At 38.6% G+C, this 20,000-nt stretch overlaps 1 protein-coding gene across 1 annotated transcript in view; it reads left to right on the top strand.

Moving 5' to 3' along the window:
• Positions 1-20,000, top strand: part of LOC135225726 (T-box transcription factor TBX20-like) — a 312,868-nt gene that overhangs the window by 254,999 nt on the left and 37,869 nt on the right. The window contains exon 7 of the mRNA XM_064265104.1: positions 18,501-18,577. Coding sequence (XP_064121174.1) covers positions 18,501-18,577 — 77 coding nt within the window. The remainder of the gene's footprint in view (positions 1-18,500; positions 18,578-20,000) is intronic.

Below are 20,000 nucleotides of genomic sequence, written 5' to 3'. Positions count from 1 at the left end.
CCGAACCAAGTAAGAGACTCTGGGAAAACATATGGAGCAATCCGGTATCACACAACAAACATGCAACATGGCTCCAGGAAGTCAAGGAAGAAGAAACAGGGAGAATAAAACAAAGATTCACAGAGATCACGACAGACACAGTCAGACACCAACTAAAGAAAATGCCAAACTGGAAAGCCCCAGGTCCCGATGAAGTCCATGGATACTGGCTCAAAAACTTCAAGGCCCTACACCCACGAATAGCAGAACAACTCCAGCATTGTATCTCAAATCACCAAGCACCCAAATGGATGACCACAGGAAGAACATCCTTAGTACAAAAAGACAAGAGTAAGGGAAATATAGCCAGTAACTACAGGCCTATCACCTGCCTACCAATAATGTGGAAGTTACTAACAGGTATCATCAGTGAAAGGCTATACAACTACCTAGAGGAGACAAACACCATCCCCCACCAACAGAAAGGCTGCAGAAGGAAGTGTAGGGGCACAAAAGACCAGCTCCTGATAGACAAAATGGTAATGAAGAACAGTAGGAGAAGGAAAACCAACCTAAGCATGGCATGGATAGACTATAAGAAAGCCTTCGACATGATACCACACACATGGCTAATAGAATGCCTGAAAATATATGGGGCAGAGGAAAATACCATCAGCTTCCTCAAAAAATACAATGCGCAACTGGAATACAATACTTACAAGCTCTGGAATAAGACTAGCAGAGGTTAATATCAGGAGAGGGATCTTCCAGGGCGACTCACTGTCCCCACTACTCTTCGTAGTAGCAATGATTCCCATGACAAAAGTACTACAGAAGATGGATGCCGGTTACCAACTCAAGAAAAGAGGCAACAAAATCAACCATCTGATGTTCATGGACGACATCAAGCTGTATGGTAAGAGCATCAAGGAAATAGATACCCTAATCCAGACTGTAAGGATTGTATCTGGGACATCGGATGGAGTTTGGAATAGAAAAATGCGCCTTAGTCAACATACAAAAGGCAAAGTAACGAGAACTGAAGGGATAAAGCTACCAGATGGGAGCAACATCAAACACATAGATGAGACAGGATATAAATACCTGGGAATAATGGAAGGAGGAGATATAAAACACCAAGAGATGAAGGACACGATCAGGAAAGAATATATGCAGAGACTCAAGGCGATACTCAAGTCAAAACTCAACGCCGGAAATATGATAAAAGCCATAAACACATGGGCAGTGCCAGTAATCAGATACAGCGCAGGCATATTGGAATGGACGAAGGCAGAACTCCGCAGCATAGATCAGAAAAACCAGGAAACAAATGACAATACACAAAGCACTACACCCAAGAGCAAATACGGACAGACTATACATAACACGAAAGGAAGGAGGGAGAGGACTACTAAGTATAGAGGACTGCGTCAACATCGAAAACAGAGCACTGGGGCAATATCTGAAAACCAGTGAAGACGAGTGGCTAAAGAGGTGCATGGGAAGAAGGACTAATAAAAGTAGACGAAGACCCAGAAATATACAGACAGGAGAAAGACAGAAAGAACAGAGGACTGGCACAACAAAACCAATGCACGGACAATACATGAGACAGACTAAAGAACTAGCCAGCGATGACAATTGGCAATGGCTACAGAGGGGAGAGCTAAAGAAGGAAACTGAAGGAATGATAACAGCGGCACAAGATCAGGCCCTAAGACCAGATATGTTCAAAGTACAATAGACGGAAATAACATCTCTCCCATATGTAGGAAGTGCAATACGAAAAATGAAACCATAAACCACATAGCAAGTGAATGCCCGGCACTTGCACAGAACCAGTACAAAAAGAGGCATGATTCAGTGGCAAAAGCCCTCCACTGGAGCCTGTGCAAGAAACATCAGCTACCTTGCAAGTAATAAGTGGTACGAGCACCAACCTGAAGGAGTGATAGAAAACGATCAGGCAAAGATCCTCTGGGACTATGGTATCAGAACGGATAGGGTGATACGTGCAAACAGACCAGACGTGACGTTGATTGACAAAGTCAAGAAGAAAGTATCACTCATTGATGTCGCAATACCATGGGACACCAGAGTTGAAGAGAAAGAGAGGGAAAAAATGGATAAGTATCAAGATCTGAAAATAGAATAAGAAGGATATGGGATATGCCAGTGGAAATCGTACCCATAATCATAGGAGCACTAGGCAACGATCCCAGATCCTGAAAAGGAATCTAGAAAAACTAGAGGCTGAAGTAGCTCCAGGGCTAATGCAGAAGAGTGTGATCCTAGAAACGGCACACATAGTAAGAAAAGTGATGGACTCCTAAGGAGGCAGGATGCAACCCGGAACCCCACACTATAAATACCACCCAGTCGAATTGGAGGACTGTGATAGAGCAAAAAAAAAAAAAAAAAAAAAAAAAAAAAAAAAAAAAAAAAAAAATAAATAATAAAAATAAAAATAATAATAATAATAATAATAATAATAATAATAATAATAATAATAAAATAATAAAATTATTGACCAAATATTCATCCCGTGTAAGCATTATAGTCAACTGATCGCACAATCCACGTTTAATCTCAGCAGTCCTGCTGAATAATAATTAATAATAATAATAACAAGAACAATCCACGGTATCCCTACAGCTATAACTTTATGCTACAGGAGGCATCTATAGATTGCATTTATAGATACACTATGAGAACATTATTTTTTCTTTCGCTTTTGCCCAATTATGATTATGTACTGATGCCGGCTACCTCTACAGAACGAGTTCCATTTCCTGCGTTATCATTATCATTCAAAATGCACAAAATCATTATTACTTAAAATAAGCAAAATCAGTCTTATGCAAAATGAGCAAACTCGTGAGTAACAGGAAAAATATTCATTGACTGGGAAAATACGATCCTCCAGAGGATAATGTCTACTGGCGAAAAAGGAGAAAACATGAATTACTGATAAAATAAAAAATGAAAATTGACATCCGAAAACGGCAGTGTAAGTCTCAAAAACTACGGTGTTGTTTTGCTTTTCCCTGTCTTGTCCAGAAATTAGGTGGAGGGTAGCCTCCCCTCCACCACCCCTTCCCATTACATTTCCCACCCACATTCCTCCCTTCAACATTTGCCTCCTTTGTCAGATTTGACTATACCAAAGTCGTACTTTTGCTGCATTTGCTCCACCAGTCAGATCTGACTATACCAAAGGCGTACTTTTGCCTCCCTAGTCAGAATTGACAGTGCCAAAGTCGTACTTTTGCTTAATTTGCTTCCTTTGTCAGATTTGCTGCATTTGCTTCCTTTGTCGGATTTGTCCTCAGTCAGGTTTAATTATGTCAAAGTCGTACTTTAGCTGCATTTCCTTCCTTTGTCAGATTTGTCCTCAGTCAGGTTTGATTATGTCAAAGTCGTACTTTTGCTGCATTTGCTTCCTTTGTCGGATTTGTCCTCAGTCAGGTTTGATTATGTCAAAGTCGTACTTTTGCTGCATTTGCTTCCTTTGTCGGATTTGTCCTCAGTCAGGTTTGATTATGTCAAAGTCGTACTTTTGCTGCATTTGCTTCCTTTGAAGGACTTGACTATATCAAAGTCGTGCTTTTGCTCCAATTGCTTCCTTTGTCGGATCTAACTATAATAAAGTCGTTCTTTTGCTGTTAGTCATAACAGTTTCTAGTCATAGAAATGGTAATTATTATCAGTCATATTATTTCCAATCATAGTCACAGTTGTTATTTTCAGTCATACTATTTTCTGCCATATTTAAGAATTATTTAATTACATGCCTCAGATTGTTCAATGTTTCCTCTTGTTCTTATGAGGCCTTCTATTCTTTGGTCCCCATGGGTTCGCCCTATATGAATGTATGCATACTCCCATTAATAATAATAATAATAATAATAATAATAATAATAATAATAATAATAATAATAATAATATCGAAGGGAGAGCATCACATCGAGAAACAATTTTTCCTTTTTTTCTTCTTTTTGTACTGAGGGTCGACGTCAGGGCCAGCCGAGGGTCGGATGGGTATACTCTTAAATAAAGGGGGAATTCCTCCCCTCCTCCTCCCGAAGGCGTAGAAGGCGCCCACGGGGCGTTGGGAAGCTGTGGGTGGGATGTATAGGGGGGTCTGAACCGTTGCCAGCAGATAATCGAAGGCTATTTAGCTTTCACCGGACCAGGTAAACATGGCCGTCCGGACAGATATGACAACCATTACCAACCATTGAAGCCTCGTATTCTCCTCTCCATTACCTCCCATTCATTCTGTATCTGGCGGCCCATTGATGTCTCCCGCTCCTCCGTGTATACGGATGACAGCTCGGATGACGGAGATGGAGGAGGAGGAGGAGGAGGAGAAGGGAAGAGAAGGAGGGAGGGAGAAGGAAGTGGAGGGGTGAGAGAGGGAAGTGACAAGCAATCGCGGATTACGATAGCACTTGGTTTAAAACTGAAAAGAAATGCGAGAGAGAGAGAGAGAGAGAGAGAGAGAGAGAGAGAGAGAGAGAGAGAGAGAGAGCCTAACATGACTTCGATGGAATGGCAGTATAATACGTGGGATGATAATTCATGCTTTCAGGACTGACATATCCTACATCCTATACATTTCCAGCCAGGTCCTTAACAGCAGGATCCTGTCTCGTAAGAAAGCATCGCAGCTAAAGCGTATCAGTCCATATGGACAATGCAAAGATTGATCTATAGCAGGATTTCCCTGTTACATAGGGAAAAAAGGAATACCATAAGGTCGATCAAGAGAGGACAAGAATAACTTGAAATTCAGGATGGTTCCCATTATTCCATTTTTGTTTATATTTTTAATAATTTTCTTGTGCAAATGAAGTTTAATCTGTCTGGACGCTGAATATTGTACTTATTCTTTAAAAAAAAACTCGATCTTTCGTTTTAATAACGAATGAACATAGGAATTTCCTTCTATGATGGGAAATTTATACTAGATCGAACTTTATTTTATAATAAAACTTACAAGAGAGAACATTATTTTCGGCTGCACCGTAGAATGTTTGTGACAGATCCTTACAATTAATACAAATGATCAATAAAAACACGCTCTTTCTTTTACAATAAATAAACCATTATACGTAAATCTCTGGTTTTGATTCTTCCAGTTCCCCTAGGTATCATGATTTTATACTTCATTTACTGAAGTAAAAGATAGGCGTTCTTTTCCTTTCACAAAACTTTCATAGATACCGTGCGCTTATAACCAAAATCTGGTCTACCATAACGGAAGCACATTTATTTTTTTTTAACTGTCATGTAAGTTTTATCTAGAATCCTAAATATTTTATTTATGTGTGAATATCAGTTATAAATATTGTATTCTGTCATAGACACTGCATGACTGATTACAGTGAAGCCAGATATACAAATCACCATGTTCTTGATTTTGTATTCCCAATTTCATCTTCTGGCAACGAAAAATAATCTTATAATTGCCTTTTAATACGAAAAGTTCCAAAATGTGATATGTTATTAAACAATTTTTAAAAAAATAATTATACCCCTTCAAAGGTTGAATGAAAAAACCCTAAGAATAGAAATGTTTAAAAGATTATCTCATATAAGGTTGAAATTTGAAACCGTAAGAAGAGATTCATTAATACTTAAAATCTCCTATCATCGATAATTAATCCCATAACTCATCTAAGGCTTAATTAGAAAGTCACAAGTAAAATATTATTCATAAAAAATGAATATATCCTTTTCATAATTAATTAAGTAATAAGTAAATGAATAACTAAATAAATGAATAAGTAAATAAGCAACCAAACAAATATAAAATAAATATGCAAATAAATTAACACTAATAGATAGATAAATAAATAAATAAATAAAAACTGGAATCCTCTCTCCTTTGCAAAAGAAAAACAAATTGAAAAGTCTCAAGCAGACACATGCTAATAATAATGTCCATCTCGTTATAAATCCGACTAAAAATAAATAATTAAATAAATAAACAGATGGATGGACAAATCAAATCTTAGAATCCTCTCTCTTTAAAAGAAGAAAAACAAATAAATTGAAAGCCTCAAGCTAAAGGCGAATTAATCGACAGATAAAAATAAAATAAAGCAATATGAAAGGGATGAGAAGAAGGTCAATAGCAGCCAACCAAATCACCACGAAGATAAAAAACTCATAAAGCATTCAAGCAAGGCTAGAGAGTCATGACCAGCCGAAGACATTGGTGGCGGGTTATTCAAAGGAGGAGGAGGAGGAGGAGGAGGAGGAGGAGGAGGAGGAGATCAGTATGCTTGGACAACCGCGCGTTCATGCTTCACATATGATGCGCGTGCGCATTTAAGCATGCAGGGAGCAAACTGTCACCTCATTCTAGATCCTCCTCACTTTCATAAATCGGGTCCGGTGACATGATATACCGAGGTTCAGCACTGCCGAGCCGTAACCGGTGGTGGCTCAAATTCTCCATTTTCTTTCGTCTATTGATTTCTCTCTCTCTCTCTCTCTCTCTCTCTCTCTCTCTCTCTCTCTCTCTCTCTCGCTTACGAAAGTTTCGGGAACTGGAGCAATTTGGATTTGGGTTTCAGGCTTTAATGACGGTAATTTTTTTCTTGAGACGAAAACATGAACGACGTGTTTTGTTGCCAAAAAATCGAAATTATTCACACACACTATATATAATATATATTATATATATATATATATATATATATATATATATATATACATACATATATACATACACACACACCCACACACACACACACACACACAACACACACATATATATAGGTAGTATTTATATATATATATATATATATATATAATATAATATATATATATATATGACGCGAATAGCTGAAGTTGACAATTCGTTGAATCTGTATACTGTCCATACATTTTGCTGTCTTACGTATATCTGTATCTATTTTCCATTAAAAATTAGTAATTAGGGAAACCGGCAGCTCCTGTCTCACCAATATCTATTTACACACAGCGTGGGGTTGCTTACCAATCCTAATAGCAGCTTAGCACTATCAATATGGCTAGTTTTACAAGATCCTCTTGACATTTACCAACAATGAAGTTTTGTCCAATCTCCCTCATATATACAATGCGAATCTTTTTACTTTTGTCCATTTCGATACAAAATAAAATAAGTAGAAACTTCAGCAGAATCTATCTTTCGGTGGTCTCGGTAAAATGCTGTATGAGCAGCGGCCCATGAAACTTTAACCATGGCCCGGTGGTGGCCTGCCCTGTTTTTGCCCGACGCACAATTTTGGCTAACTTTAACTTTAAATAATATAAAAACTACAGAGGCCAGAGACCTGCAATTTGGTGTGTTTGATGATTGGAGGGTGGATGATCAACATACCAATTTGCAGCCTTGTAGCCACAGTAGTTTTTAACAGATAAAACCATTCTATAGTTTATTTTTACGGAAAACTTAAAAAAAGGAGAAAGGATTTGTGGGCAATTTTGTAACTGGTATCTGATTTTGTGACAAAGCATAAAATTTGTGTATTAATTTGCATGTTGTTTAGTGACTGGGGCTTGTCTTAGGTCAGAAAGGAAAGATATTGAATGAATAAGATAATACAAAATAAATTATGCAATGTTGTAGCATTCATTCTTTGTAAAAATTAACAAAAATAGATAAATAAACTAAGTAAGTAAATAAATAAGTAAGTAAATGAATAAACAAATAAATAAATAATCAAATTAAATATTAAATAAAATTAAACTTGAAACCAAAGTAAGTAAACAAGTAAGTATGTGAGGAATCAAATAAATAAATAAATGAATGAATAAATAAATAAATAAATAAAGAAAAATAAACAGATAAAAAAAAATAAAAAAAAATCAAATGACAGTAAATCAAACGAATGAAATTAAATAAACAAAATGCCTGGGAAAACGCCAAGAGGTAGGAAGATCGTCTAGTGGGCGTCCCACCTGCTCCCGCTTCTTGAATTACCGCCCTGAAGTGATTCACAAATCATCTCTGTTAATTAATTGAAGATTTGGCCATGAGACCGATTTCATTTGCAATGCAAATAAAAAGCACATCTTTTCCAAAGGATCAAACCTTAAGGGCAATACATCTATCAGAGCACTAATGCATTTGTTGTGCATAACGAACCAAAACGATTAGAGATTTATCTTGACGAATGAGATGGGTATTAATAATAATATAATGAAGTAGATGCTAATGGTACTCTTAATGAATGCGCAACTATCTGCCATCTACGTTCAATGGCTTAGTCAATTAAATCAGTTCTTTTCAAGCGGTTCCATCAAAATCAGATATCATATTAATCTTCTTTTGACCCATGTTTTCAGACAGGTAAAAAAATTGGGGCGGGGACATTTTTGGGAGACATGCCCGTCTCGATTACATTACTCAAGTAAAAAAAAATCTCAACCACGACCCCTTGGAGCACCATTCTTTCATTAATATATAGAACTTATTGATATTTCCATTTTCTTCTCAGCCAATAGTTCATAACCGCCAAATTTTTGGTCAATGTCTGAGAGCGATGAATATGGCAAAAATAAATGAATAAATAAATAAAAAATAAAAAACTTATTTTGGGAGAAAAATTACTAGTACTGATACCTGTACTTGTGTAACCCAGTCTCCCTTATCTCATAATCCTTCTTTCATGGGATTATTGCGAAATTTAACCCATCTCATCTAGCTGTATTTTGGGTTAAAAGTAGGCTACATTGCAGCTTGCCATATAATAGGAAAATCAAATTATAGCCAGCTCTCAACTGGATGTGTCCTCTGGGTGACGCAGGTACTTCATTCATGTGAACCCATCACGCGCTGTTTTTCTTGATAAAACTAAATCAAAGGGGTTTCTTAAAAAAAATCCCCATATCCTACTTCCAACAAGAAATCACTCCAACTCTGCCGTGAAATAGCCACCCTTGCTTGTCTCGTAAATATTCAAGTTACTCTGGACACTAATTTCGAGAGCTGCTAATGTGTTCCTCCTATGCAGATCTGACGGTCAACTGGTTTGGAAATTATTTCTTGTCATTCACTCACTGAATAAGGGACTTTTTGCTTTCCTGCATCATAAACACGAATCTTTATGAGAATTATAACCATAAACTATGAAGCAACGATTAAAAACTTTAAAAAATACCTAGATATTAGTGCCACTCGCACAGTGTCGAGAGTCCTAGTGCCCATTCCTATGTTTTATTAAAGAGAAACATTAACAGCTGACTTTATTCTTTAATTATTCTATCTGCTGGCTGTCTCTCGATGTCATTATGATCCTGCTATGTCAATCTACGCATCAGTCAAGCTATCAGTCGCGTCTCTGGTCTTAATTTGGAATTTAGGAATTCGTTGGAACCGTAAGAATGGTAAATGCTCGACACGCCTGTCTATACGATTTAATAGTAACGCTTACAGTTTTTTCGAACGGTAATCCAACTGAAGGAGAGATACTTGTGCCCTAACTTTCCTCCATAGATGTTGAATGCAAATGAATTTTCTTTCGTATTTGCATGAAGGTATTGTGGTGACCTGTACGCTCATTATAAGGAACGTAAAAACTGAAAAGCTAAAAATGTAGAAATACAAAGAAGGTGTAGAAAAGTTTGCTTAGCATTATGCGAAATAATAACTATTTCGCATATGCAAAACTTTTTTTCACCACTTTGCATTTCTACTTTTTCAGCTATTCAGTCCTTTCACCCGTTCCGTACAATAATACGCGCGCGCGTCTGACAATATTGTTTTTAATTCATAGAGAAGAAGAGATTCACAATACATCAACAGTTCTAGAATACAATTTTTAAAAAGATATGATTTCCGATTAACAAAACCTCCGTGTAATCTCGTTGCACATATTCTCTCTCTCTCTCTCTCTCTCTCTCTCTCCTCTCTCTCTCTCTCTAATAAATTTCTCACTGCATGAAACGTACTCCCCGACCCCCTTCCCTCCCTTATGCAACTTTTCAGTGCATGAAATCAGCCATCTCTTTCGTAGCTCATGAAATTGGAGCTGGCCAAGTCTTTCAGCGTAACATACAGTGCGATAAATTTCCTTTTGAAACGGATCACAATGAACGCCTAACGATATCACGCCGTCTCAAAGTAAAACTGGAAGCAGTACTACTGCAAAGCATAAGCTATTCAGCATTGTGGGAGCAAAGAAACTAGCGTAAAGTCACAGCAGCAATGAGTAGCCGAGTGACTAGTAGCAGCAGCAGTAGCAGTAGTAGTAGTAACAGTTTAAAGACGAAGGAGAAGGGAGTGTCCAGGCTGCTAAGCTATCTAGCTACCAGCCCGAGAGCCCTCCCGCTTCCCACCCCCTGTCCCCCCCCCCCCCGCAATCCGCCAGTCCCCATCCCCCAGGCCTCCCAACCCGACAGGACTGGCCAAAACTGTCTCCATTAGCATAACAATGGCGTGGCGCTGGAGTTGCCGAGGCTGGAGTAGTCGGAGCTGTTCAACAATTTTAACCTTTGTAGTTTTAAGAGTAGATGACACAGATTAAGTCTTCGTTGAAGATGTGCAACGCTCTGTGTGTTAACAAATTTGCATATATATACTCGTCCTGATTGCGATCTGGCGGTCTGGAATTATTCTTCCCTTCCGAGCTTCTAAGAGTCCTGATCGGTTACGGTTTCTGTGAAGAAACACAAGAGAGGAAACAAGCAAACGTCTCGCGAATACTTTGTTTACATGCAAAAGCGAGAGATGGCCGACGTAAATGGAAAATAATAAGCTATGCGGTTGCTGGCGTTTCTGCTAATCGCTTGCATATTGCACGCGTAAAGATTCGATGTTCTTACACGTGCAGGCGAGTTAATACACGTTTGAACTTTTTTTGATGCACTACGTATACGAGTTGAATATTAAGCAGTAAGCATGAGAGAGAGAGAGAGAGAGAGAGAGAGAGAGAGAGAGAGAATCACCCACAGGTAAAGGGTTATCGTATATGATTTGGAGTCCACATAAAAATGACGATATTCTATCTTCAATAACTGCAACGAAAGGAGCATGAGAAGAGGAAGAGTATGAGGAGGAGAAAAAGAAGAATGAAGACTAAAGAGAAGAGGAGGAGGAGGAGGAGTGGCCGGCCCAGGAGGTTGAGTCACCCAAAAGACCACACACTTAGCGAGAGCTCTTTGTAAAAGGCTCTCTCCTCCTGAGTTCGCACAATGGATGCAGCTACACGACAGGAAAGAGGCGCGCTCCCATTACCGGAGGCATTATTCGCCCTCCGTTTGTCGCACCTGATTTACAAGAGCTCTGGCACCCTTTTTAAGGCATCCTAATGGACTGAGAATTGTCGATGCCCGGGGCACCTTCGCTGAAGGATATATACAAAATGAAGGCAAGTCATGGCAGCGATGTTTGCACAGCTTTTGGAGATGTTACCGGGAATTCAGTTCCTCGGCTTAACAGTCACTAAAGCTGATATAAAAATGTATATAAATAGGCTATAAATAAATCAATAGAAATATACACATTTATAAATAAAGATTATATATAATATATAATGGCAGATCTAGTTAGCATAATCTTTTCTAAGTAATAAGAAGGTCCTGTTTGAACAAAAGATAAATAAATAAATAAATAACAAAGCATGAATGACATAATTACTAAAATTCCAGTCATTACCTTGACACCAATCGGCAATATGCTTCAGAAGTACTAAGTAGTCATAATAGGTAAAATATCCACTAAACGGTAAATAGGATTCAGGACAAGAAGAGACCAAGGGCGAAGAAATCTGACAATTCCCGAAGACGATAAGTACCAGAGAGAGAGAGAGAGAGAGAGAGAGAAGCCAATTCAGACTTCCTCATGGAAGTTCTGATGGAAGCTTCCCGTAAATATCTATGACGCAACTGTCCAGGCAACCATTGCAAATGCTGTCAGTGCATCTCATGCGTTGCATGGCAGGCATTACTTAAGGTTCTTTGCAGCGTCCCTTTGGCCCCTATTACTGTACCTCCGTTCATATTCTCTTCCTTACATCTTATTTTCCTCCCTCTCCTGACATTATTTTCATAGGTACAATTTGATTTGATTTATATAGATTTGGCATTATGCCAAACACTGGGGCAACTAAGGCCATTCAGCGCTGAAACGGAAATTGGCAGTGAAATCTTTGAAAGGTGTAACAGGAGGAAAACCTCGTAGCTGCACTACGAAACAATTGTTAGGAGAGGGTGGATAGTAAGATGGAAGAAAGAGATTATGAACGGAGGTACAGTAAAAGGAATGAAAGTAGTTGCAGCTAGGGGCCGAAGGGACGATGCGAAGTACAATTACGAGGTTCTCCTCCTGTTACACCTTTCGAACCTTTCTATTGTCAATATCCATTTCCGAGTTGAATGACCTCATAGGTCCTAGAGCTTGGCTTTTGGCCTAAATTCTACATTATATCCTTTGACGAATGCCTGGGAACATTTATCTGGTGATTGGGGTGATAGTTAGTTGATCAGAACGAAATGACTTCAACATTTGGGTATGTGAACTGATTTTCCCGGAATGAACCAACTCTTAATCACTGCTGCTTGAATCCTGATTTGTTTTTTTGTTTGTTTGTTTGTATGGTGTTTTTACGTTGCATGGAACCAGTATGGTTATTCAGCAACAGGACCAACGGCTTCACGCGACTTCTGAACCACGTAGAGGGTGAACTTCTCACACCAGAAATACACATCTCTAACGCCTCAATGAAATGCCCGAGAATCGAACTCGCGGCCACCGAGGTGGCAGGCCAAAACCATACTGACCTCGCCAATGAGGCGCTTTGAATCCTGATTGGTATTCAAAGATCGGGTTAGATGAGGAGAATAACGTCCACATCACTATTGCTATCACTAATCATTGTTGTTTTATGATTATTCTGTTACTTTCATTGCTCTACTGTATTTGTCCTGTCATAAAAAACGACAACTTTTAAGAAATTTAGAACCGCATCGTATATTTAACTTTTCAAGTCAATTATATTTCTCTATAATTTCTTGTATATTTTCACGACAGTGAAGCACCGAGATTATGTCCCGTTAAGCCTGTGTGTTACACACTTACACACAAACATATGGATGAACATGGACTTTAAAAATAGCATGATAATTTTGTTCACAACCGTCTGATTTCAAGGGGAAGAAACCAGGATGATTTAAACTCCACATCGAGAGAGAGAGAGAGAGAGAGAGAGAGAGAGAGAGAGAGAGAGAGAGAGAGAGAGAGAGCGTTAATGACTAACTTACTCTTGTGGTTTACGAAATCAACTTACATTATTGTTAGTCAGTAAAAATTCCTCAGACAGGAAGTCCTCCGACCGATTTACTTTATATTTTTTTCCTTAATGAGGCGGCCGACGGAATAGGCAATACCCTTAAGTTATCCCCAGTTCGTCTGGAAAATAAGAAAAGTAATTGGGATAATACCTGGATGTGCTCCAAGGGAAATGATACAGCCGGTTTTTATATGATAAATAATTTAAAGTCGCGGAAAGCAGAAGAAAATTCCAAAGCTTGGCAGTAGAGCGAAGCAAACGTAATGGGTGAACTTGACGAGTTTTTGATTCAGATTCAGAAGGAGACGATTCCTGGAAAATCGGGCTGATGAACTGACGAAACATCTTAACCAAAATCTAAATGAGTGAAACTTCGCCCTTTCAAAATAGTGTAGTACCTACCGTCCCCTTGACGAACAGTACTGCTGCGTTGTAATATTTTTTTCTTCCACAGCCTTCCCCCTTTTATTTTTTATTTTTCTTTTCATGCTGAAAACCCATCTTTTGTATTAAATACAAAGATCGCCATACTGCTTTCATATGTCTTGGCTTCCCCACGAACGAGTTAATGATTATTTGCATTAACATTGAAATAACTATTCTCTATGTAGGTGAATGGCCCTATACGTTGACATTCAAATGATTTTTGCTTAAATTTCCTTTTAAAATTTCAAAATTGAATTCGAAGTAATGCTTAATGCTGCTACAGCATCAGTTAAACATTGCAAAAGTTACTATACATAGGGCTCAGTTAATGGATGTGATAATAGCAACTTCGTTTTCCCTAACTTAAATTTTGAAAAAAGGCTATTAGATTCATCGCCACATACCATTAGTGTTCGTTGTCTTAACGTGTAAATATCAAGCTTTAAATCTGTTGAAACAAAGGCGCGTAGGTCTGTTCCTAAAGCAAGCTGTTATTATTTCAACAAATTAAAATACCTAGTCACCTTAAAAAAAAAAAAAAACTTGCAATAGATAAAAAAATCTTCTCAGAAAAAAAACGCATTAATTTATTATTGAAGAGTAAATACATAAATAAATGAACAAAAAAAAAATGATATCAATGACAGGAAACTCCCTCTGCAAAAACTGACCTCTTGCCCTCTTGAATCGCACCGGGGGGATCTGAACCGATCATTCCCTACATGTGACAAGCCACAAGCATCTGTCATCCCAAAGGGGAGGGGGACAGAGACAGACACACAGACACTCACACACACACATCAGGAAGGTGGTGCTTTGCATAAACAAACCATGGCAGCTGCAGAGCAAATAGAAAAGTGGGAAAAAAAAAGGTTTGCTTTGGAGAGCTGGTGTTTGCGCGTGTGGGTCCCTCTCTGCCGCCCTCCCCTTTTCGCTGACCATCACCCAGTGGGAGGCGAGGGCTCTTCTTTATTCTCCCGAATTCTTTTGAACGGCTCCTAATACCTTAATTAATGTAAAGAGTAATTAGAATTTACATAGATAAATCATACTTCACTGCAAGGATTTCGGGGGAGCATTTGGTCGCCAGAACCAGTCCCGTTTTCCATTAGCATTTTCCAGAGGGTTCGGAGAGGGGTAACTCGTGAATTAATGAGCGAATATCATTGTTGCAAATCAATGGGTCCTACTTGTCGGTTCTATTTCAAGTGAGAGGGAGGTCTCCGGCTTTCCGGTTTAAGTGTGTTACTTTTCCCTTTGCGTGGGGAAAGAGAAGGGCAAAACTGTTCAAATCAAGTTCGGCCAACAGAGCTATATAACAGAAAACGCTGGAAATTATAGTTTATGTACTCTCGTTTGCATCTGATTGCGGAAATCAGGAATATGTGGGCTGAATACCTAGACACTTTGGAATTCTCTTCCTACTTTCGTTTTCTAGCGTTTACCAACTCCAACTCTTTTAGAAGTAGGTGTGTTGTTGCCTCCGGAACCAATGAGCTTTTCTTTTTCATTTCCTTCCGTCTTTCATCGCACCCTGGCTACGTCACGGCCTAGAATGGGCTACTTAAAGTCCTTAGGTTGCCTGTATGACCGCCATCAGTACAGTACTCTCTACAATCAGTGGCGATTACACGTTATCTAATTACCATAACGTTACTCGTCTGCAGATATATTTGCCTTAGGAATAGAATAGAATTGGAATTTAGGTCTAAGGCCATGTGCTAAGACCTGCGGGATCATTCAGCGTTAAAACTGACTTTGATAGTAAGGTGTGGAAGGTGTAACAGGAGGAAAATCTCGCAGTTGCACAATGAATCCATTGTTAGGAGAGGGTGAATAGCAAGATGGAAGAGAGATTATGAACGGAGGAACAGTAAAATGGATGAAAGGGGCTGCAGCTAGGGGCCGAAGGGGCGCTGCAAAGAACCTTAAGAAATGCCTACAGTGTACCACATGAGATACATGCCTTAGGACATACGTTGATCCACCTGTCGTTAACGTATTTCTACAACAGAGAACATTTACTATTCCAGTATATTATTTTGAAACGTAAGAAGATTTATCAGTAAAGCCTTCATCTTCTATTGTCACTTGTCTTCGTCTCTCTTAAATGCAATTATCTTGGGATGACACTAATGACCGTCTGTTTCCCGTGTAATGGTACAAAAATATGTTTTGTTTGCAATATTTGTCTACTATATATATATATATATATATATATATATTATATATATATATATATATATATATCTATATATTATATATAGTATATATATATAATATATATATATATATATATATATATATATAAAATACACATAAGTAATCACTCGAGTATAAACACGTACCGGTGACTCATTTTCCTAAAGGTACATCTGCATAATTTGCATATATACATCATGTGTCATTGGTGTTTTAGGCACACACAACAAACAAACAACACAAACACACACACACACACACGCACACACATATATATATATATATATATATACGTGTGTGTGTGTGTGTGTGTGTGTGTGTGTGTGTGTGTGTGTGTGTGAAATGAATGCACACACACACATATATATACATATATCTATATTTATCTATCTATATAAATTATATGATATATGTGTATATAGGTATATACATATACCGTATATATAAATATAATGTATGTATGTATGTATGTATGTTAGTGTTTTTGTTTGTTTGTTTGTTATATAAAAGGAAGCTCATGGCTTAGTCTTCATGATAACCAAACAAGTCATCATTCAATTCCAATCTACCGGAGAAAATTCAACATGGCTCTTATGCCTAAAGAGAGACAAGTTCTGGCAGACAAAGCCTCCTCACTCCAGGGCCCAGAAAAACTCCATCGACACCTTATTCGCCCTGCATATGGGTAAGCCGCGTCGCTTTAAATATTCACGACAATAAGGCTGATAAACTCCCGATAACAGACACGAACATAAGCCTTAAGCCGTCCTGCCGGACGCATCTTCCCATCCGGCCGTAGCCAATTCCCCTGAAACCCTTGCCATCGATATTTCTGAAGGAGATGGACGGGGCTTCCTCCGTCGGGTGGTCTTTGGTTTTCCAATTGAATTTGGAGTCGTTAGAGGATCAAATATGCATTGCGGATCCGATAATTTGAATGGCAATAACTCTGCATCGGGCACGATGCTTCGCTCGGCCCAAAGAGGGGCAGTTATGTTTGTCTCTGCAAAAGGGGAAAGTTGAGTGTCAAGATGAGAGAGAGAGAGAGAGAGAGAGAGAGAGAGAGAGAGAGAGAGAGAGGGAAAAGAAGCCAGAAAGAGGGAAAAGTGTGGCCGTGGGGAAAGGGTGGTCGCCAAGACGCATAAAAGTTCAACCATCCAGAGGGTAAATAAATATATCATAAGCTGGGATTTCTAATCTCATAAAAGTAAGTTATCGTACGCGCGGAGGAGGCCCCAGCAGGCGCCCATCCGCTTATCACATCAGCCAATCCCCTGTGAGCTCGCATCGAACTCCCGCTGAATAGTTGATGAAAGCGCTCACCTTATTGGTTTTCACGCTCGGTTGAGATATGAAAGCGGCAGCTTGATTGGCTGATACGCAACCGAGAGCGGAAAAGAAGCCGGATTCTTCCACCAATCATGTCTCAGATAAGATAAGGATGATTGAATGACAGGCTCCGAGAAGCTTTTGGAAGCCCTGAGGGAGAGGTCAGGGCCAGCTTGTTAAACATTTAAGGGATTCTGTCAGCCCTAGCGTCAGAGAGAGAGAGAGAGAGAGAGAGAGAGAGAGAGAGAGAGAGAGAGAGAGAGAGAGAGATTTTATCGCCCCATTAATGCTTTACCAGTCAATTTTCACTGGGGACATATTGCAATCAGCCATGCAAGTTGGTCTTGTAGCCCATAATAAATTTTAAATGGAAGTCAACTATGCCAGTTAATATAGCCTATCTTTAGGAATAAATTTTGTCCTGGTCCTTCGTACCATCATTTTCGCCTTCGCTATGGAGGACAGAAATCGTACTTGGTTCTAGTTATGGATGAATATATTTCATTATCTGTGAAAGCATCGTTATCATCGGTGTTCATTCGGTTCAATAAATATTAAAACTTTATTATATTAATTATTACTCAAAATGTATACACATTCATACGATCTAAATTTCAAATGGCTATTTGGTAAGTTTTTACAGAATAAATTTCTTCATCCGTAGAAGAAAAGAAAACGGATCGAAGGATGGATAAACTACAAAATAGAAGTTAGGGTTAATAAGAAATCTTTGCATTCGTACACAGCCCTTGAAAAATCAGTAAAATCTAACACACTGTCTTTCGATCTATTATTTATATAACCCGTGCAAATACTGTGGGACAATTTGTGCACGAAATCAAAATATGGGAATATTTGTAACTTTATCCACAAAAGCAGTATTGACCTTGTTCTGGGCACAGTACGTATATGTGAGCATATATATAGATATTCATTAATGAAGTACAAAAGATTTGTGGGGCAAAGTGATTCATTGTTCTTTGTTCTTTGAACGTTCGAAGTATCTAGAACCTTTAAAGACCATTACCAATGACCTTGAATACTGCAACGCCCGTCATCACTAAAACGAGATCAGTTTTCAGAGGACGGATCTATTAATACTCTCTTTTGCTACATAAACTTTCATTTCATACAGTAAAGAAGACCCATTATTTACTGAAACTTCCGTGATACACATTCCTCTGCTTTCCAATTATTGTTATTGTTGATATGTGTCACAGACAGCAATAGGTATTTCTGATAGAACTGACACATATTTTCTATTTTTCTTTTCAGATCACGAAACTAAAGATCGACAGCAACCCGTTCGCCAAGGGCTTCAGAGACTCGTCTCGTCTTACAGATTTCGAAAGGTAAATGACAAGTCATATTTCCACCTGTACAATCTCATTCTCTCTAATTTTGTCTTGAATTCTGATGAAACAATTCTGATGAAATGCCCCGTCACTATTCCGTAACATCTCACATAATTGGTGTTGGATATTATATAAAAAAGAGAAAAATAAAGAGCAATAAAAAACAATGATTGAAAAGGGGTTGGGGGCGCAATACATAAAGACCGGAGTAACTGTGTTCATTCCTTATCAATAATTAGCGATGGAATTCTCTGAAGAGACCAAAGGCAGTTGGAAAATCTAGGGAATGAAATCAGGAGCATTACCCTGTAATTATTTTAAATGACTTATGCGGCCTTCAAGGTCAAGATGTACTCGTACAAGTCTACATACTGTCTGTTTGCCGTATACGAGTAGTCAGGTAAGGATGTTTTAAAGGGAACTGGCTGACTGCTCGTTTTAGAACATCGACTTGTGAATGTCCTCATAATTCGTAACACATTAAATTCCTCATGACCGATATAGTATTTCTCTTTGCATCGCTAATTTCTCTCCTTTGCTGTAGCCCCAATCATTAAGAGAATTTAGAAACATCTGAGCGAGAATGAGTTGTGGTTGAAAAGGATGGTGCTATAAATAATGAAACGAAATGATGAACACAGAACTTACATTCTCTCTCTCTCTCTCTCTCTCTCTCTCTCTCTCTCTCTCTCTCTCTCTCTCTCACCACACACACGACACGCGCACTATAACATTTCACTGAACACAAAGTTTTGAAATACATTTAATAAGAAGAAAACCTTTCCAATTGATTTATCTATCTATAGTTAAGACACAATAAACCCATGGAAAGGAAATGGCAAAGCTAGATATCTCTCTTCCTGTCTCATACGCGCAAATACACACACACACATACACACGTACACACACACGCACGTACACACACAATTAGCCGGTGGCGAATCACAAAAAAACGTTTCCCCTCACCCTCGTCCGCGAACGGCCGTTGCTTCCCTTATCAAGTTTTCTGTCCCAGAGTGTCATAATTAGGGGGAAAAAGAGAAGTTAAGCGATGACACAAGATTTCCGTGAGCTGGGCGTCAGACTCGGCAACCTCTCTGTCACTTCAAAGGTTGCGGTATGCGGAACACCCAAGAAGGGACGTTGAGGGTGGTGAGAAGGGGAAAGGAGGACGCCCACGAGGGGGAAAATGAAGGAAATGGGGAGAGAAATATTCCGAATATAGGAAGCGTCTCTTCATGTCTGTTTTTATACATACACACATACATATATATATATATATATATATATATATATATATATATATATATATAATACACATATATAGATTATATATAGGGCATACACACACAACACGCACACACACACACACACACACACACACATATATATATATAATATATATATATATATATACTAT

Source organism: Macrobrachium nipponense, chromosome 13 (assembly GCF_015104395.2).
Source record: "Macrobrachium nipponense isolate FS-2020 chromosome 13, ASM1510439v2, whole genome shotgun sequence".
Classification (NCBI taxonomy): Eukaryota; Metazoa; Arthropoda; class Malacostraca; order Decapoda; family Palaemonidae; genus Macrobrachium; species Macrobrachium nipponense.
The sequence above is the reverse complement of the archived record's forward strand: the minus strand, read 5'-3'. Positions and strand labels throughout refer to the sequence as shown.